Raw genomic sequence first — 22,561 nt, forward strand, 5'->3', positions numbered from 1 at the left:
AGATAACTTGATCCTATTGAGCTGAAATTTAAGGTTAAGCTTTCACGGCTTAAGTTATTAAACTTCGCTTAAATAATCTTGGGATTTTGAGAAATTACTAACATTTGGTTTCTTTATATAAATTGTTCGGATGAAGTCCTAAAAATGTATGTATACTGAAAAGTACAGCATCATCCCGCGTGCATTATGGTTGTTGAAAACAAGTTTTATACGCCAGGGATGCATAATGTACTTGAGTGTAAATAACTTCAAAGCAAGAAGTACCAAACTAGTTTAATAATCTTTGCTTAATAAATACTGAAGTATGTACTTTGCGTCGTTTGAAAAACTTTACGTAACAATTAGTTTTTCGTTAATATATTTTTCAAGTTAACCAAAATGTAGTGACGTAACATGACGTCACAAGGCCTGAATTAAGTAAAAGAAACCACGCAGATCCCATGACATTCTTATTTTATACAAAACTTAAAATTACGATTGAAATGACACACTTTTGGTAAAAGGAAAAACTTCGAAATTGCATTGAATTTTATTTTTTTATTATTTTAAATATATAGAAATATATTTGAATTGAATGGCATTTTTAATAAAGGATAAAAAAAAATGGTGGTAAAAAGTAACTTTAGTACCATCTAAGTTAAAAATAAGTTCCATCCAAGTAACAAAATATTTTATTGCAATACTTATATTGTAATATTTGAATAAAGTAAAAGCACAATAAAGTTTAATTTATTACTCCAGTCAATTAATGTAGGCGCGCAGTTGATATTATTATAATAAAAGTCTTATAGCTACGCGTGGGGTCCGGTTGGTTTTTATTTATCTCTAGTCATTTTATTTTCAACAAAATATCATGCAAGGGAAATAACGATTAGGGAGCTATATGTTAGTCGTTTCACGGCATGAACTGTTAGTTGCAGAGTCTCTTAAAATCGGCACACCAGAAATTATAATCCTGTTTTCTTGATTAATCAATTAATAGTATATATAAATTGTAGTTGTTTTGGTTCTTCTTCTGCCTGATAATGAAAAAATGTAGAAAAAAATAAATTGGTATTCAATTTGGTAATTGAATTTCTTACAAGATTCCCTATAAAATCGACATTCAAAATTGAAGAAGATGGGAACAATTTATGTTTGATTTATATTCGATTCGATCCGTAAGATTTATAAATTTAAAAGACAGACACAACAAAAAGATTACAAAAATGTTTTAAAAAAATTAAAATTAGATTGTTGTCAAATATTATTTTGAAGAATTGAAAAAAAAAAGTTTATAAAGTTATCTACTGGATATTTACGCTTGAAATATTTCTTATATCGTACACAATCGAATCAATTCGAACATTAAAGTTAGCTCGTTATACTATCTTTCCATTACCTGCAGGAAATTAAAATATGAGGTATTTTCCAACGAAAAATGTCTGCAACAAAGTTAACGCGCCGTGAAATTGCAATATCGGGCGTTTCGAAGTTTATTTTCTGATATATTAAATGTTTTAAAGCGTTACTTTAACATTGTAATATTATATATTAAAAATCTAGATCACTCATAATTGCAACAATTATACTCATAGGTGTCGTAAGAGTTGGCAACACTGCTACATACGTGTAATAGAGCCTAGGAGGAGTCAAAAAGGTGGTTAGCCGCAAAAAATGCCAAATTAATTTAATGCAGCTCACACACAATCCCACACAATGCGAAACTAATGTTGCTAGTGAAATAATTCAAAGTCGATCTAGTAAAATATCCTTCACTCAAATAGTACACAAACTTTTTAATCATTTTACAGCATTAATGTTAATGTAAAACGAACCGAAGAACACTCAAAAAACTCAGTAGCTACTTTTTTGTTATCATGTAAATAACATAGATATTGTATTTTATAAGTAGCATATTATGTACAACATTTATCGCATCGGTAAGAGAAGCCCAGGTGTAAAGGTTCTGCTCTCCTTTGTTAATGCATGGGAGAAAAATGAGATAATGAAAGTCCGGAAGAATCTCAAAGACATATATATCTTTGAGATCACAGAGGATTATACTAAAGAAGTTTTAGAAAAGAGAAAATTGTTACAAACTAGACTGAAAGAAGAAAGAAATAAAGGAGATTTCGCATATATGAAATACGATAAGCTTGTGGTAAAGGAAAATAATGCAACCAAGGAAAAAAGAAAAAGAGAAATATCTTCATCGCCGCGAGACAATACAAAAGTTAAGAAACAAACCTGGATGCCATCACAAGACAATAGGCGTAACGCGTTTGATGTCATGAGAGGCAGATTCAACTCTCTCTCTTCCTATACGGCGGATAATAATAGGCAATAACAATTAGCTATCGGCAACCGGAAAACACAACTACTTAATACAGAAAACCATTCAATTAGAAACCACCAAACTCCCCCAAGCCGACTGGTCCCTCGTGGGGGAAAATGACCAAGACCCTCTAAAGATACAAAATAAAAAGAGAATACGATATAACGATATACATATAGCGACTTTAAACTGTCGATCACTAGGAACCACGGAAAAATTACAAGAACTGAAATTAGCGTTGGACGAAATAAAATGGAACATAATTGGTATTAATGAAGTGAGAAGATTTGGAGAAAAAATAGAGAACCATGGAAAATACATACTGCACCATATTGGGGAAACGCCCGGTTTATACGAAGTCGGATTCCTGGTCAAAAGAAACCTTGCCAAAAACATACAAGAAGTCAAAGGAATCTCCGAACGGATAGCACTTCTCAATATTAAATTACCTGTAGATGGAGAGGAAGAACAGTTATGGTCTTTAATTCAGGCGTATTCGCCTACCGAACCAAACAGAAAAGAAGTTTTAACAATTTAATAATATAAAAACGAGATCGACTATATAATGTCTAACAATGCAAAAGCTTTTAAGGATCTATCTGTCATAAACGATTTTAATTTCAACTCAGATCAACTCCAATCTCAATCTACTCCAACAATTAAAGTTAGAGACTAAAATAAATAAAATATGATTAGTAGAATAGAGATATCATCGAAAAGCAATCAATTATTACAAGAACGGAAAGAACTTATACAACAAGGAAAAAAAAAAAAAAAATTCTCAAAAGATAGCAGAAATAAGTAAGGAAATTAGTAAACAACTCAGGAAAGAACGAAAAGCAAAAAGGTTAACAACATTAGGAAAACATATAGAAAAAACAGGAGGAATAAAGAAGGCAATAAAAGAATTAAACTACAAAAAGGACTCAATGAAATCCTCGAAACGGAAACCATCCGGGAGATTGGACCAAATCAACAATCATACTGCTGCATAAGAAGGGAGACAAGGGCGATACAGGAAACTATAGGCCGATCAGTTTAATATCCAATATTTATAAAATATTTTCAAAAATTATACTAAACAGAATCACCAATACATTGGATGAAAACCAACCTAAGGAACAAGCTGGTTTCTGAAGCAAATTTTCTACTATAAATCACATACACACTCTCAGACAAATTCTACAAAAATATAGTGAATACCATAAAACATATTACATAGGGTTAGTAGACTTCAACAAAGCGTTCGATACATCGAACACAACTATCGAACGCTATGGGACGCTCTGAACAGGCAAGGGTTTCAAGAAAAATACATACGAATAATTAAAAATGTATACACAGCGAGTACAGCAAAAATTTAACTTGAATCTGCGGGTAGTGAATTTCCTATTAAAAGAGGTGTACGCCAAGAAGATCCGATATCACCTAAAATATTTTCAGCGGTGCTGGAAATGATTTTCAGAAATCTGAACTGGACCAAAAATGGCCTCAATATAAATGGCAAAAATCTCAGCCACCTATTTTTATTTTCAGAGGACGCACGAACTCTGGAAATAATGTTACAGCAATTATCCGACGAAAGCGCAAGAGCCGGCCCGACAATGAACCTAACGAAAACCAAAATTATGACGAACTCCCAACAGGCAGTACCCAACGAACTGATTTTAGTGAATAACAAACAAATAGAATATATAAATGAATATATATACTTGGGTCAACTTATATCTATAGATGGCAGCATGAATAAAGAAATAGAACGAAGAATAACTAATACTTGGAAAAAGTTTTGGCCTTTTAAGGAAATATTTAAGGATAAAGATATGCCAATGACAGCAAAAAAGAAAGTATACGAAATATGCATTATGCCATGCTTACTATACGGGTGCCAGACATGGGGATTAACAGATTTACAAGAAAATAAATTAAAAGTCTGCCAAAATTCAATGGAAGCATCTTGGGTATAAAAAGGAGGGATAGAGTAAAACTACAAATAATTAAGAAAAAGACCAAATTTAAAAATGCACACACAGCCTACAGACAGCTCAAATGGCGTTGGCATATGTCGAGAGAAAATATAGAAAAATGGAGTAGGTTAGTAACAGAATAGTATCCAAGGGATGGAAAAAGAAGTAGAGGCAGACAAAATAAAAGATGGGAAGATGACTTGCGGAAAATAGCTGGCCCAATATGAAGCCGATTAGCAAGAGACAGGAATACGTGGAAATCTTTAGAGGAGGTCTTTGTCGACAGACAAGATGTTCAACAAAAGAAACCAGTTGCCGATCACTTTAATACAAATTAGAATTAGAATATATATTTAGTTTTTAGCAAGTAGGCATGTATCAATTTATTTATTTTATTTATTATTATGTATCTTAAAAATGCTCGTCATAATCCGATTTATGAATGATTAATCTACAATTTATTTATTTTTATTTAATAATAAAAAATCTACTTTTTAATGAAGTAGTATATTAACTTAAATGTTGCCAGTTACTAGAAGAGAATGAGGTCGAAATAAACTAATAGAATTACCTGTAGTTTGCCATTTCGATTTATAGCCTGGTATGACCTTGAAATGTCGACCTTCGCGTTATTAACGTAAATGTCATCGTGCATTGCCTCGCGTCGTCTCGTAATCCAAAGCGGTGGGTTGCCATCCAGTTCCGAAGATATAGAGTAGTCCAAATTTGAAAGAGTTGTGGCCAAGTTTGCTGAAAAACATATTTCATTAGACCTTTCTGTAATTTTATAATCGTTTCAAAACTATAATCGCAACATATGATGATATCTGTTTTACATAGTTGAGATACAAATAAGTACATAAAATTAAGATTAATAATAAATGTTTCATTACGAAGCACGCGTTATCTCCAGAAAAAATAAAATATTTGAACTTTGATATAATAAAATATATATTCTGAGATTTGATGCAGATTTTCTTATCACCACTTATTTGAACAACTCTAAGCTAAATTAGTCTACACGTGTTTTTAATTATGATGAGATGAACAATGTATTACTTTATCTAAGTTTTCGTTTAAATAATTATTAAATTGCCAAGATTGTGCAGATTTAAATAAAGAAAAAGGTCTTTGATAAAATAAAGAATGACTGCTATGTCGAGTTTGAGGATTGTAAAGCTAAGGGCGAAATGCTTCACAAAGTGAAATAGTTATAAGTACGAGTAAACTTTGTTTCTGACCACAAACTTTCCTTTAACGAGAGCCCTGTATCGAAGCCGCTTTAGCCGACCTCGAATACCTGCATTGAAACTAAACTTAAGTAATAATTGAATGTGGATTAATTATTATATTGTGGACCTTTGGAATTGGTTGTATAAAACTAGAATTCTATATTACTAAATATTGATTAATCAAACACAACGACTACTTAATGTTATTATTAAAAGAATAAATTCATTTTTTATTAGCAATTTTGTTTTACATCGATATTTTTCTCACAAAAAATATACTAACTCACTAATTAAATATGACTTCAGTATATTAAGAAATTGTTTTTGTTTTTAAAATAATAATCTTTTTCTTTGTTACTTACATATGTGGAAGAGTACTAGTGAATCATCCATTTCACCGTTGTATCTCTGAAAGGCTTGGTTGGTTGGCGCGAATAGCGTCATCTGCCGGTACTGAAGACTCATGTTGGCCACCACATTACGTTCCAGTAGTGCGAAAAACTGTTGATAAAAATAAATTTACATAAAAATTTGTTCACATAAACCATTGTTTGAACGAATCATTTTTATACATTATAAAACAGATGGTACTGATTAAGCATTACTATATGATAATAGAACAATATAAAATACTAGAAATTGCCAAGAGCGAATGCGTGAAACTTCAATTGCGTTCATTATAACTTTCAGTTTGTAACTTATCTCGAAAAGTTATATGAAAGTCAACCTAAATGTATAATAAGTATAAGTAAAGAATGTCTGAGTTAGGAGAAGCACATATTTTTTGTGTTGAAAATAGTTTGCGAGACTTTCAACATTAATCAAAATATCAATACTTTATGCATTCTTCCTGACTGAATTTCGCCTACAGCGGCTTAATATAAAGGCTCAGTCAACTGCGTAACAAAGGTGCACTGTTCTGGTCTGGTCTCTATTTCACCACTCTTTTAAACAGATGGGACGACAATTCGAAATAACTAGAGAAATATGAGCCGCAGTACCAACAGCTTTACGTTTGCTGCCTGTAACGATAAATTATTACTTGGGAAAACACTCAATAACTTTCTACATGGGATTTGAACTTAGAATCTGGAATTTTTTTTTTATGATATAGTCGGAGGACGAGAAAATGGGCCACCTGATGGTAAGTGGTCACCACCACCAATAGGCAATGACTCTACAAGGAATATTAAGCATTCCTTCCATCGCCAATGCGCTACCAACCTTAGAAACTAAGATGTTATGTCCTTTGTTCCTGTATTACACAGTTACACTCATACTTCAAACTTTAACACAACAATAGTGGGTACTGCTGTTTGGCGGTAGAATATCTGATGAGTGGGTGCTACGTACTCAGACGGGCTAGCACGAAGCCCTACCATCAAGTAATGATCTACAGTTATATTTTTTATTAAACAAATAACTTAAATATTTATATATTCCGAATAACTAATTAACCTTATATAAAGTTATACAAACGAAGCTCATTATTATAGCAAGGACTTCTTTAATCCCTTTTTATAAAAAACATTAAAAAGTCGATTGGTTTATAAAAATATACACTAAAACCATTTAATGTATAGGTAATGCTTATATATTATAATAGAAGCACAAGTTGCTCTAATTATTTATTTATTAATATACACTGAATGGTTAATGTATACTGAAAAATTAAAATGTATGCTATACAAAAGCTAAGTACGCTTTCGTATTAAAACAAAATGCAGCTAACATTAAGTAATGTGTTTAAGAGAGTGGAGTGGTTTTTGTACTATTTTTATTTATATTAAACGAGTAATGTATGAACTTGTTTTAAAAAAAGTAATTGTTTATCAGAAATTCCCATGTCATTAATTAAAATAGACGTACTTTAAAATCAATAATGTGCAGTACAGTACAGTACAAAATCTTAAATTTCCCTCTTTGAGAAACATTTCTCGTAATATTTTAGTTTCACTTTAGGTTGAAAAATTTTTATGACATAATTTCAAAAAGTTCTGTTTTCGAATTATTTCATGGATTGCGATGAGGAATTTTATATTCAAAATTAATAAGAAAAATATTAAATAGAAAACTAAGTATTTAATAAACGAGTATAGCTATACAACATATATATAGCTGTTTTTTTGTTGTAGATTCAGGAAATGCAGAAGTCGATGTGTAGAAAACAGGTTCATTGCACCAACAAAGCCAATTGTATCGATGTTCCCTTACTTGGCGGAGCCCTTTAGTGAATACTAATGTTTCACCTCAGAGCTGTGCCGACAGATAATCAGATAAAAGCGGTGCGTATCAATAAACAAACCAAAGACTTACTTTGGCGAACAGATTATTATCAAATAAAATACTTTCGACTAAATTTTTAAACTACATAAAATTTAATTGATTATTATAAACAAATAACGAAGGAATAAGGATAACACTTTTTAGTTCGTCATTTATGTAGACTGTATGTTTTATGTTTTTAGAATTCTATTTCATTAATATATTTAGGAAAGTAAAGTAAATGCCCAATAGGCTATTTGACAATGCGAAAAATAAAGTGTCAATTATTGTAATCAGTATATATTATGAGATTAAAAATGTTTATTTATTAACGAAAGTTGAAAATAATAATTAATTTATTCAAAAATCCATATATAAAAATGCTTTTTTTTTAAACGTTTTGTCACGTGACACAAAACGCTCCTGATTGGTTGGGCTTATGATGACGCCACTTGCTGGTTAACCTCGTTTGCCTACTGTACGTGGATTATATGTGCCACAGATTACAATACAGGAAAGTGACGTCACCGACCCCATTGCAGCGCCATATTGTCAAAGTAGCGTTTTCGCGGGCTACTTAAATATGGAATTTTTAATTTGATATTTTTCAGCAAATATGTACTAGAATTAAAAAAAACAACTTTTACTGGGTTCCTTAACCTCTACTTAATAATATAAAATGGATTTGACTAATTAGTAAAATAGCCTATTGCTCAGCTAAGGCCTCTCCTGCATTTGAATAGTAGGTTTGGAGCTTATTCCAGCACGCTGCTCCAATGCGGGTCGGCGAACACACATGAGGCAGAGTTTCATTGAAATTAGACACATGCAGGTACAAGGTTCAAGGTAAGGTACAGATTTCCTTACAAGGTTTTCCTTCACCGCCAAACACGAGATGAATTATAAACACAAGTTTAGCACCTGTAAATTCCGTGGTGCTTGCCTGAGTTTCAGCCCGCAATCATCGGTTAAGATGATGCACGCGTTCTAACCACTGGGCCATTGTGATAATATCAATGAGCATATATACGTCGCAGGGTTATAGTCAATGCTGGCGAGTAAACATCTAAGTATTCTACCGAAAATGAATCATCTTTTTCTTTTGTTAAAAATATCCGATGCGACAGGCGCACCGTTACGTTGATGGTATGACGTCAAAAACCTTTACACGAGTGTCAATAACAACTGCACAAAGTTTCAACTCAATCGGTCGAAAGGTGACAAAGTATCTAAAACGATATGCCAACATCAATTTACATACATATATATGTATAAACTTTCTTTTACTTTCTTTGGAAAAACTCATTAGGTGTTTTCCCCACTTGAAGTGGGGAGTATGTCGATCTCTTCGGTAGACCAGCGATACCCTATTCGTCTCTTCGGCGGCCACCACCGGATCGCTTTCGCATGCTACTGTGACGAAAATGTATATGTATATAGCCCATTCCAACCATAGGCATGACCATAAAATAAAATCGACCTTGAATTGGCATGTGATCTGCAATAATCTAAATCCTTTATCGTCAATCGAATTAATTATGAATGAATTCGTGAAAAAATGGTAATAAATTGAGAACTGAAGATTCACAACTTCTCTTTATCTTTTCGATTATTAAAGTCGAAATGTATTACAATATTCGTTCTTTTATATACATACCAGACCTTCCTAATACATTATATACCATTCGTATATGTATGTAGTTTTATGTGAAAGGGTTGTCATGATTCAGGTACTTTGAAGTGTAATTATCGTGACAAGGATTTTTTTAAGCTGCAATAAGAGCGAGGGTGGAATATTTCTTTCGGTACAAAAGAGGTCTTTTTTTGTAAATAGTTCTTTTTTTAATAATAAATAAAAATGTCACTTTAATTTGTTTGTCCGCCTGCCTATTGCAAAACATTACAATATTATTGCATATATAAATATCCGTCCGTCCCGATTTTTTCGTAAAAGAAATAAGAATTTATTTACTTCCAGATCGCAGTGGCCCCTACTTAGTACTATTCAAAACATCCAGGAAGCCACTCAAATACACACAAAAAAATCATATCGAAATCGATTCAACAGTTTCGGAAAAGTCCCGATACATACTGAGTGTATGTAGAGATTTATATATATATGTATAAAGATTTATTTTTTATATCTTGTAATATCATCATATAAATTACTAAAACTTTTTTAATAAGGAGGTTATGGCAAAAAAGTTTTATTATAAACACAACCTAAAAATATGAAAACAACTACCGAAAATTTTATTTTAATTGCAGGGTGTGTTTATTAAATCAAAACTTACTTCATTCAAGATGGTACTTAAAACAGTTTAGAAGCTTCAATGTACAAGGCTGTTGTTAAAAGTTAAGCTACCAAAGGTTCGGAACTTTAATTCTGCCGAGACGAAGTGACGAGAAACTCAGTAGTTAGATACTTTGTAGGACTAATTTAAGAGCGTCGGTTTAGTGGCTACCTTATATGGCTATAAATCATGAAGTCCTAGCTTCATATCTTAAGTCAGGCCCGTAAAAAAGTCTAGAGGTTTTCTGCAGAGACATTTTCAGGAGAAATTTTCTGATTTGCAGGAATTTGGATGTTGACAGCGTTAATACATCTGTGCCCCGGAAAATACGTAACACTACAAAACTCACAGTGAACTAAAATATAGTTTTCGAGATTCAAATTATATAAAAAGCTTTTTTCTTTCTTTTGTAACACATGGTTTTGAATTCAACGTTATAACGGTCTGAATTTGTTCATTCAATCAGTCGTGAAGGTTAGGTCGGATGCTCAGAATGCGAGTTGGTACCATGCCAATTTTAGTTTAGGTTAACAAGCAGAAATAGCTCCAAAGTGGCAATATTCAAGAAAATAAAAATGCCTAAATTTGAATTGGAATCTGAACATTGCATATTCAAAGTAACATTCCAAAAACCTTGCATCAAGCTAAGCTTAATAAACAATTTAATAAATTAACGTACCTACACTGGTTACGATTTTAAAATTCTATGACAAATGTTTGTGATATGAACCAATGCAAACTTGGTTACCTAACAGTTTACATAAAACTGGAACTGACGAGGCTTTACTTCAACAAATCAGAAATAATATTTTGATTTGCACACCTGCCGCCAACGCGCGGCGGACGTTAGCTTTCAAACTGATATCGATATAGAAATTTTCCTTTTGCAAACATAACATAGGTATTCGTCATTTTATCTGCAAGTTTTATTATGCATTCAAAGCTTACAACTTTGTTACAAAACGTAAGCGTTGGTAAAATGTAGTTGGTAGAAACTGACAACGAGTTGAAAAAGAATTTGCAGATTTAGTCTAGTTTGTTTTAACAAATACCAGAAATTTCATTTCCAACATTTAAACTATTGCAACTGAAAATACAACCGTCCTTAGTTTAATTTCTGTGTTCTATATAAATAAATAAATTGTCTGACTATAATTACCATATGCATTTTCATGTCGATTTGTTTACTTTTGTATCCAAAGTTTTTGAACCCGCAATCGGATATTCGTTTTGAATAAATCTCGGCTAATCGTTTATAATTATAAAAATTGTTAAAGTTAAAGTTATTAAGACCTGTTTTCAAGCAAAACTATTTTGAAATTACTACACTTAGTGTAGTGTACACAGATCTGTAATAACATCATTAGTATTACATTTATATTTTATATGAATAAACATATATTATCTGTGTATTTATCTATCTGTCATTTGGAGTGACACACATCGCGGAAAGCGCGGGAAAATTAGATATATAAAAATTGAGGCGCGGTGAAGACGGTGTGTGTGCACAGCTACAAGATATTTAAATATATGTAACTCGTCAATCGATCTTACATTACACTTAGTATTAAAAAACCAATAATTATTGATATAAAATGATCGTAACGTGTAGTTTTAAAATAAAAATGCATTACCATCAAAGGTGATCATGTTGTCTTAACCGATTTCGGTAACGACGGTCAATCTCAAGTGAGGCCAGCCAACTATGCCGGACATATTATAATGCACAGGTGCACTCTCTATTCCCTGTCTCTCATATTCCGACGGCAAATCCGACACGACTGGGAAGAGTTCAGACGCAGGACCAAGTACTTTCCGGGGCACGTGATTTTTATTTTTATTTATTTTAAGAAATAGGTTGGCAGACAAGCAAATGGGCTACCCGATGGTAAGTCGTCACCATCGCCCATAGACAATGGCGCTGTAAGAAATATTAATCATTCCTTCCCTCCAACATTGGGAACTAAGAAGTTATATCCCTTGTGCCTGTAGTTACACTGGCTCAAACACAACAATACCCAGTACTGCTGTTTGGCGGTAGAATATCTGATGAGTGTGTGGTACCTACCCAGACAAACTTGAAAAAGCCCTACCACCAAATGAGCCTACACCCTACACTTGCAATATTCAGACTTTGAGCTGTAAATGAGAATTTTTTCGACAAAAACACCCAATTTTTATTGCCCAACCTGGAGTTGAACCTCTGAATCTGTGGCCTTATATGAAGCCACTAGACCAACGAGGTAGTCACCGCCATAGGTATCCGCTATATTATTATATAATGATTTAATATCAAAATTAGTAGAAATCAATTAATAACAGGCTTATTTTATTAATTAATTATCATCCTTAATGACGTTATTGCAATACATTATCGTCATTGCCAATTAGTGTTTTGTACGAATACAAGGTAAACGTATTGGAACTATAGACAGCCGCTTTTACTCGTAACTTCACGGACTACGATAAGATAGTTTAGTTAAACTTGACCCTGATTAACTATACAAAGAACGATATTGAAACTCTAGTATTAATTATATTATTTCAGACTGACTGTTTCGAATGGTCAGAACAATTTAATATTAATAGACCTTTCTTTCAAGAAATTCGCAGTAGCCGCCTGAAGTTTATAATTTGGCAGTGTCCATCATCCTGTGTCTCATAAAAGCAAGTAAAGCAGTTGGTCCTGCGCCTGAATATCCTCGGTCGAGTTGGAATGCCAATATATAGCGATCGAATAGAGTATCTGTGTTTGTGAACACGCTCGTTAATTATATTATATCCTGTTTAGGGGCTGTTTTTCATTGTAATTTATTACTTAAACATTTCAAATAGTAGAAATATACCATAAATGATCGTCTGTGTGTGTAGAAGTATAACCGTTGTGCACAAGTCTGATGGCAGGGTTTTCTAAAATGTGAATCATTGCTTTCCAGTTTCAAGGGTGAGTTAGCCAATGTAATTAGAAAGTAAGGGACGTAACGTCGAGTTGTTAACGTTTTGTGTGTTAAATTTAAGGCGTCAGAATTTTTTTAGTTAAGCAAAATATTTTTACGCGCCTGCTTATTTTTGCTGAATAGATTTTGTTATCTCATAGGAAGTTATTAAAATTATAGGATTATACATATCTGAAGATGTTACATGACAGTGATAGCTGCTGTTACTTTGGGCGCTTCTAAATGTCCAGAGACCAAAATCTGTGTAGCAGTAAAAGTTTTGATAAGCAAGAGTAACATAAAAACAACACAAATAAACTTCGTCCAACAACCATAGATCTTAAGAAAAAACATAAGAACGGGAAAAACCGGCCGACGAATTTAAATCTTAGATCCAGTATTTATGGTCTTTAATAAGAAGTTATGTACATTGAACTTTACCAAGATAATTCTTCTAAAAGTAAGTTTTAAAAACTCGTCTCGTTATCGTGACCTTTCTTTCATCTAAGGGCAAATTCAAGTTCAGAAAAAGAAAAGTTCATAAAATATAGTCTGCGTTCTGAGTTCAACACGCAATGTAGACATTGAAGTCATGATTGTAATTTGATGAATGACATTTTCGTACTTTTTAAAACTCAGTTTCAAAAATAATAACTGATTCTTTATTTATGACATTCCGAACAATTGTATTACAATATCTACTGTTTAATTTTGATTCAGACGTTTGCGGTTTATAATAATAATATAAGAATAAGACATTGATGTGTAGCGCGGACAAGGTCACCTCTCTACACTCAAAGGGTACCCGTAGTGTAACGTGGAACGTGGAGAGGCACATCCACGATGTGCGAGAGATCCACAAGATCATAAAATTTCTTTCATTTATGATCTCTCTTGTGAGCAATCGTTTCGGCGATGCTCCATATAAAACTGGCATAAAGGGTCGTAGTTTCCTTCTCTGAGACCGTCATGTTCCAGAAGGAGACGGTGGTTCATGGAAGTGTCGTCTTGGCCCTCCCATGGCCCCGTATCGCCGGGGCCGTAGATGCGGGAGGTGAAGGTTCGCGTGTCCTCTTTAAGATAATCTACGAAGGAGTTACATGGGAAGAGATCATCTTTGCTCGCTGAGGAGAACTTCGCTGAGCCACATGAGTACATCACGAGAAGGGCTGCGAATAAATTATATCAACCCGATCCTCTTCCTCTACACTCTTCCATCCAGCCTCACGATTCGAATTACCTTGCCTGATTTTACTAGATTATGGAATATTTATAAGCGATATAGTCACAAGAAGAAGAATAAAAAGTCTTGGTAAATCTATAAAGCAACACAATATAAAACATCTATTTCAATGAGATTTAAGAGACCAGTTTTCGTCAATCCAGTGGAAAAATACGACTTTATCAGTATTATTACCACTAACAACGTTAATAAAAATAGGACTGTCCTCCCTCATGCAATATTAGCTCGACCTGAACGAAAGTGAGTATATATCGCGGGATACTCAAATATGCAAACGCAATCACGTTGCTCTGAGCGCGCGCCCGTCATGAACGTAATCATGACCTAGATATTAGCAAATTCCTGACAACAGCGTTTTTTCTATTCTATTCATTGAGTTTAATCCTTAATTCACTTATAAATATGTTATGTTGGTAACATACTAGCAACATAAAAAACAGAACACATCGAATAGAATATGTGTTAGGTGACTTCTAATGAAATTAATTTGTGTCAATGTTTTAATTATCGCGTAAATTGATAAATGAGTAAAATACAATTACAGTTAAAAGTTTTGAACTTTTAACAAGACTAATAATTAGGGTATTATTGCTATTAGAGATTTGTTTAATACTTGATACTGTATAGAAAGCTATTATTTAAACTATAATGGTTTTGTTAGAATGAAACGATAAAGTTATATTTATCACGTATATTTGCTTCAAATAATTTCATTTCAACAAACACCGAGCGGTTTTTAGATCGTTTGAAATGGAATGGAAAATGCTTAATACTCTTCCTAACTAATATTCGAGTCCGTAACATAAAATCATACTCGATTCTCTCTTACTTCTACTTTACTATGCCAGTTCAATTTATTTCACAGAAATTGGAATGACCTACTGAAATAAATTTAACATCATGACGTATTTAAAAAGTACTGGCTGTTTTATTGGAAAATAAAATTCACAATGGCGCTATATGTATGTAGTTCTTTGAAATGTATTTGATTGAATTATTTTTAAAACAGTATTGTTCTGTTGTAATATATTTTGCTTAGTCAATTAAGATCCTTTTGGCAAGAGAAAATAGGACAACGAGGGATAAAATAGTTTGTACTTCGCGGCGCCGACGTGGCGAGCGTCTAACTGTTCGGAGTTTTGGCAACTACAAACGCCCGTATTTCGTGTATCGTGCAACTCTAATGGGCATTTTAAGGACCGGTTCGTTGTAACCATATTTTGGTGCGTCATTTGGCAGCAGCTTAAACATTTTCATCGTGTTATATTACTCTGCTTTCAGACCTTTCAGTCAATATATTTATGTAATACTGCGATGTTAAATCATTCTAAAAATAATTGATGGAGAAATGAAGTTTTACAAACAGAAAAATATATTTTGAAGCTATGATTTATAAAAGTCCTTTATGAGTCCTCTGTGTATCATTGCGATATACGTTGGCAAAGTAATATTTACATTTAAAGTAAATAAAACAATGAAAAATTAATCATAAAATCGTACTATCAATTACGTTTATGATCCTTTGTTTCGAATGCAACCGCAAACACACACGTCCCTAATAATAAACAGGCACAAATTATTCATACGAGCTTTGGGTATGATATACGTGACTCCTTGAATCTAACAATTCCAAGGACTTCAGAAAATTGAGGCTTTTATCACCTTTATTATAAAGGTTAAATTGCTATGTATACGGAAGATACTATATTAAACGTGGAAGGCCCTTTTAATTGCCAGGCGAAAATAACTTTGCAACGTGCGGGCAAAGAGAAACCACAAACGGTTTGTACTAAGTGAACAATAGCTAGCGTCTAATAAGGTAGGTACGCTTGTAACTACTGCGTTCTCCTTACCTACGAGTAGGTTCATTGTTATGCCTAGTTCTCGCAAAAGCTTTTGTTGAAACCTTATTGCTAATTTATCTAATATCATATTTTTTATTGATGTAATTTCTTAGAACTCTATTGTAATGATTTAGATTTTTTTTATCTTATGGAAAAGTATTCATACTTTTCCATAAGATAAAAAAAATATAGACATAAAATGATAGACAGGTCTTTATTGTTATTATAAACTAGTTACCTGTCCCGGTTTCGTTCGTATAGAATAAAGATTTAATGAAACGCATATATATAAATTGATTCGTGTTCTGTTTTGGATAGTTTTAGATCAAAGGATCCTGTTTTTTGATTTTTATAACAATTGGATGAATGATTTAGGAACGAATAGAGGATAAAGATCCATTTATATTTATAAGGAAGAAGAAGATATAATATATACCCTGCACATATACATGTTGAAAAAAATTGTACCGACAACCAGCAATGAACCTTTTCTTAATAGGTATAGAAATTCTATAGTAAGACATAAAATGAATGTTACTACACTTTTATAATTATAGATACTATGTTTTTTAATTGCTCCCGTTATCACTTTGTCTCGAAATGTAATGTATCGTACATTATTTTTCATATTAATATGGACAAATCTCAACACTAATGAAATGGAAATAAGACCATTCTGATGTTCATATAACCCAAGGCGAAAAGAATCGTAGAAATCGGTTCATATAAAGTAATTAAGTATACACAGGATAATACTTTATATAAATGCATAGAGAAACTTTAAAATAAAGGGATATAATTAAAATTAAAATATTACGAAAGTACTTTAATTTTAAAAGTTTCTTTAATTTTTAAACCTAAACAGGTGTCGTTACTGAACCGAGAATTCAAAAGATAATCTGGTAGTTGCGGTATTCGACTCATTTCCTCGTAATAGCACTGAGAACTATCAGGCTTGAGTTCATATTACAAAGCATTAAGATCTTATGAAAGTACGTTTTATACAGAGAGGAAAACCTGTAAGATTTCAAATATATATTATTCTTCTGTACGTGTGTATGTCACCCAACTCCTCTTAAGCGGCTGGACCGATTTTTTATCTTATTTTGAGTGGATCAACAAAACCCTTGATAGGTAAAATTTATTCCGGCAACGCTGTCCTAGGATAGAAGTTTTCTTATCAAAATTACTAAATTAAAAAAATATCTTATTTTACACATATGGAGTTGGGGTGGGTAGCTTGTATAATACAAAATACTACGGTTAAATATTTTAACAACCTTGTAAGTTTTAGTTTATTAAATTATAAGTTTTAATAGACTTTTCATCTAAATAGTATATATTGCAATGAAAAGGAATGAATGTATCTTTGTTTATTCTTCATGGGTTCCTATATCATTTATATGATTGAGTGGAAACTTTGACAGACACTGCTGACACCTAGCGTGTATATTTCTGCAATATCATCAACTTGCAATAAGTTGGCACGCGATTTTAATCACATAACTAATTACAGAGCAACTTCAAATCAAAAGAGTAAACTGAATTAAAAGTTTTATTTAAACATACATTGAGAAATTTCTGCGAGAACCAAATTCACCTTTTTCTTTTTCAACGTCGTTTAAATATGTAGGAAGTTCGCCAGTGTTGTAAAACATTTGGAACACCGACAGTTGCCCATCACATATACAATTCTAGACGTCTGCGTGTGGATATTACGTCTTTTGTATTGCGATTTCTCAACACACTGCCATCTCTGAGTTACTCTTGGTATATATTATTATATTTAATGACATTCTACGTTATATAGAATGACATCGTTAAGCATTGAATTAGCTTTCTCTCTACAAATTAACCGTGAATACAATTATAATATACCTAAAGAAATTGTTTCTATTGCAAGAAATGTTTAGTTAAAGTATTTAATGTTCAACCGTTTTATTAAATCTAATTAGAAATTATTATAATTTAAACAAAAGCCAAAAATACAGCAGTAAATATAAATGATGTAATTACTCATCACGCAAAGACCATTGATTTAATTTTAATGCAGGCAATTTTAATTTAAACCACTATGCCTACATAGGCATGGTTTAAATCAATATTGATTATCCTGGCAAACAAAGAGGTCCCAATAAACTATGTTCCGTATTTGTAAATAAGACACTCAAGATACAATATTCTACTGAATACATACTCAGGATGTACCTTAATTGCCAGCGTAGTCTTAGAATTTGGTTTAATTGCCCACTGCATTAATCTTAGCTCTGAATTAATTTGCTCAATACAACGCACTCGGCATATCGCATGAATTAAGTAGGGTGCGATATACATACATACATATCAATATGAACACAGCCTACGAACCGGTATTCTATCTTGCGAGTCAATATTATGTGTAACAAAACCGAAATTTGTAGTTATCGTCGTCCTCATCATCATTAAAAAGCTTATGAAATGATATCCTTTAAAAATGCTAAAAAAGTATTTAGAAATAACGTCCGTTATCGCATAAAAACACGCTGTTGTGTAACCCTTAGCTCACAACATTACTGATAAAATCGACCGGCTCCCTACTCTTTCAATTCGTATTTCTGATTCCTTTTGTTGACACTGAAAAACACACATTTGAAATTACATTGTTACTCCCCAATCTCGATAACAAGCATGTGACAAAGCGACCCATGCGAGCGAGTAAGTGTTAATCTGATTTAACACATTGTTAAAAATCAGCGGGGATAAGTACGACATTTAATGTTATAAAAGGACCGTTTTATTTATGCCGAAATTAAATACGCACCTTTTAAAATGTTTCACGCTGACCCTTCCCATATACTTGATTTTGGTTGTTGATATTTGGTGACCAAATTTTTAAATAAGAAAAGTTTTAAATCTTATTTTTGTATAATTGCTCTTTATATTTTATTAGTACAGAATGCCTTGATGGTAAAGTGGTTGGAATACGTGAATCTTAACCGAATATTACGAGTTCAATTGGTGCAGGAGTGATGTGCTTAATTCGTGTTAATAATTTATCTCATGCTCGACTCTGATGGAAAACAATGATCTTTACGGTATGACTATTAAATATTTAAATACTTTCCTACGCGTTAAGACCAGTCGATCTGTTTTATGATAAGTATCTTTCACTTTTACATTTTAAGCTTGGTTTGGCTTGGCTATTGGCTTTTACAATAATCGCTAGTGTACGTTGTTATGTAAATTTTGCTAGATACTGGTCAACTCTTCGTATTTTATTACGTTAAAGGAAATATTATTTTGTGGTAAAATAAGTTACTTGTATGTTGGAGGTAGGCTTTTGTGCAAGCCTATCTGGGTAGCACTCGCTACATAATCTATCGCCAAACAAAAAAAAAAAAGCTACAGACATGTCGTAGTTCTATAGGTTAGTCCTAGATTAGGCGATTTTAGGAATGGTTAATATTTCTTACAGAGTCAATACGATGGCTCATGTATCCGACCGACTACGTATTTTATATAAAAAAGAGCATTTTTTTTATATTTATGTTTTAAAAAATTACAATTTGACATTAAATTTGTATACAAAATGTTTTGTTGGCGAGTCACAAACTTATCCTTAAACAAACAAAATGTTAACCGAAAAACAACAAAACAAGAAAATTAACATAACCCAAAATACGAAATATGAATGAGCGTCCTTCTAAATGAGCGCGGATTAGCTTTGTACTGACTGAGTCCGTTAAAATATTTATGGAAGTCTGGCATTTGTAATTGACTAGCCACTTGCGCCGACGTTATACGAAACGACGAAGGCTCTTTTGACGAAATAATATATAAAAAAATATTTACTTTCTAACAAGCGCCTCGTTATTAAACCAGCTGTTATCCCGCTTTAATTAGTAAAGACTAGGTAAGGAATACTGAATAATCATAACTGTGATCGCTCCACTGAGACTGTCTAAAAACACCGTATTTATATTATTAATAAGAAAGTGAGTTAGATTTAGAATATATAGATATTTTTATACACTTTGTCAAGGGTATTAAAAGGACTTTTGGTACATAAGAACTGTCCCCTTAACATCACAAACGAGAGAAACCGCGGACGGAAACAAGTATTTATTAATTCTGAAACTACGAGTTCTGATAATTCATTTTTGATAATGATGATTACATTATAAGTCTGTAATAATGTTCTGAATAACATTCAAAGATAAGTCATGGCAATGTATCGACGCGTATGTTTGTTTATATTTTAACAAATTGACTATTCACACGGAAATAATTTGAAACTAATTCTTATCGTAATAGTTAACAGGTGATTAAGCAAATCGGCTCTGAATCTTTTCCCTCTACTTAAATAACAGTGTCCGATACCGTGCCACCGCTTTCATTCGTATAACTAGCAACAAAGAAAACTTAACAAAAAAAAAGAAATTAAAATAAGAACCTATAATATTAAATAGTGACTCTGCAAAGGTCTCGCAACAAAAGTTACTAAAAACAGATTTTATTCGAACCCCATTTCATTTCCCGTTTTTCGAGTAAATACTGACGTATTCCTTTGTACATTATAAACAAAAGCTATACAGAGAAAGAATCTAAAAATATTTTTTTAAGCATTTAATATATGTTTCGAATGAGTTCATATACTATAACATTAAGAATCATTGTTTGTAATTTTCGTGTTATGTAATGAAACGTACCTAATTAACGGCCTTTAAATTACATATTTAGTCATATTTAAGCGATTACATTTTTCAAAAATGTCAATTATTGCAATAATAATCAATAAATCGATTGCAATACATTAAAGATTACTTAACAAGATGTATGTGTAGTTTCTGTTTGAGTTTTACGTCCAATTTTTTTGTGTTATTATTAAAGTTTGTACGGATTTGTTAATGATGTTGCGGTGTATAAATTGCCAACTGTGCATCAACAGGATGCTAAAATATATATGTATTATTATCGTTGCAATCTACAATGCAACTGTTCTCGCAAAATGTAAAGCTTCGCAACGGGTATGTTACTGACTTATTTACTTTTATAGCCGAACTCTCCTAGCATAAATTTGTATTACAATTTATTTATAACATTACAGACAATATCACATGTTACTGAATGCTATTCAAACTGACATTCTGTAAATGTCAATTATGTTGTTTGATTTACGAGTGAAAAACATCTTATATAAAAATTGGCATGCTTGTAAAATCAATTTTTTGTCGGGGTAATGTTCAATAGGGTTCGTGCATTGTCCTTTGAATTTAAAACAGACAAACACCGATGTTTAAATATGAAAAAAGATTGTGAATTTAAAATTTTTTTTTTTTTTTTTATCCAATATTTAGAATTGTACTCGAATACATATTTATGTATGTATGTATATATAACATATAACATGAAAGAATGACGTACTTATTTTATGCTATATTAAAGTTTTTTTTTAAATATAAATATAAATCTAGATCTCCTAAACGCTTTTCGTCTACATACATCAACGATTCTGAAGAGTACTATATAATAGTAACATTGAAAAATGACTTTATAAAATTCGTTTTATGCAGCCAGATATGGTCACAGCTTTTGGTCATATCATAACCGTACGTATCCTCTTATCTCAAGAGGACACTCGTTCAACTATACCCATTATATTTCCGTCTCTGTTATTTCAAAATGATTAAACTCAATTTTATTATACTTCTTATACAGCTTCACAAGACTATAGTTTAATTATTCAAAGTTTCCGTCCTCATAGAACTTAGATATTTATACAGTAAGGTAACTTACTTAAACATTAGATGATTTAATTAACGTAATGTCTATTTTATTTAATAATTATTTTGACTATAATCATCTTTACGTCACGTCTACCACTCTCTATTTCCTTATTCTCATAAATCACTAATACTTGACCATTGTGCGTTACTAGAAATAAAAAAACACTAATTTTTAATGGTCCGGTCCGATATTCATGCCCAGTCAAAACCTAGGCACTAAAAATGATGCCATTAAAATATACAATGAATACACTATCATCATTCCGATATAATGACAGAGATATCTTCAAATAAACCAATCATTATTTATTGTTCTTCAATTTTTCTTTTATAATATACAAGATAAAGTCGCAAGGTCTCTAAAAAAATTAGAGCAAATTTTTAAGAGTTTTGCACCTCAAATAAAATAATACTTAGCTAAAGAAACGAAATCGTCTCAGAATTTCTTTTGCCAAATATTTTAGGCATGCTTTGATGAAAACTCGTCTTGAATACTCGAAACGTCGAAATATAAACGTAATAATTATTTGAATTTCGCCCTGTTATCTTATAATTAGTTTATATTACGTTGTTTTTATTACATCGTCTAATACATTTGATAATTTTGAACATTTATTCATATACATTATGACGTGTTGAAAAGTAAAATATTTAAACACGGTTATTGTAAACTCAGCTTTATTCAAATAATAGTAAAT

The 22,561-nt window shown here is 32.0% G+C and overlaps 1 protein-coding gene across 2 annotated transcripts in view; it reads right to left on the minus strand.

Annotated features, from left to right (window-relative positions):
* Positions 1-22,561, minus strand: part of Fas1 (Fasciclin 1) — an 86,234-nt gene that overhangs the window by 23,186 nt on the left and 40,487 nt on the right. For both annotated transcript variants that reach the window (XM_026641011.2, XM_026641009.2), the window contains exons 2-3: positions 5,879-6,017; positions 4,856-5,034 (exon numbers count right to left, since the gene is read on the minus strand). In XM_026641011.2, coding sequence (XP_026496796.1) covers positions 4,856-5,034; positions 5,879-6,017 — 318 coding nt within the window. The remainder of the gene's footprint in view (positions 1-4,855; positions 5,035-5,878; positions 6,018-22,561) is intronic.

The sequence above is a fragment of the Vanessa tameamea genome, chromosome 7, assembly GCF_037043105.1.
Source record: "Vanessa tameamea isolate UH-Manoa-2023 chromosome 7, ilVanTame1 primary haplotype, whole genome shotgun sequence".
NCBI lineage: Eukaryota > Metazoa > Arthropoda > Insecta > Lepidoptera > Nymphalidae > Vanessa > Vanessa tameamea.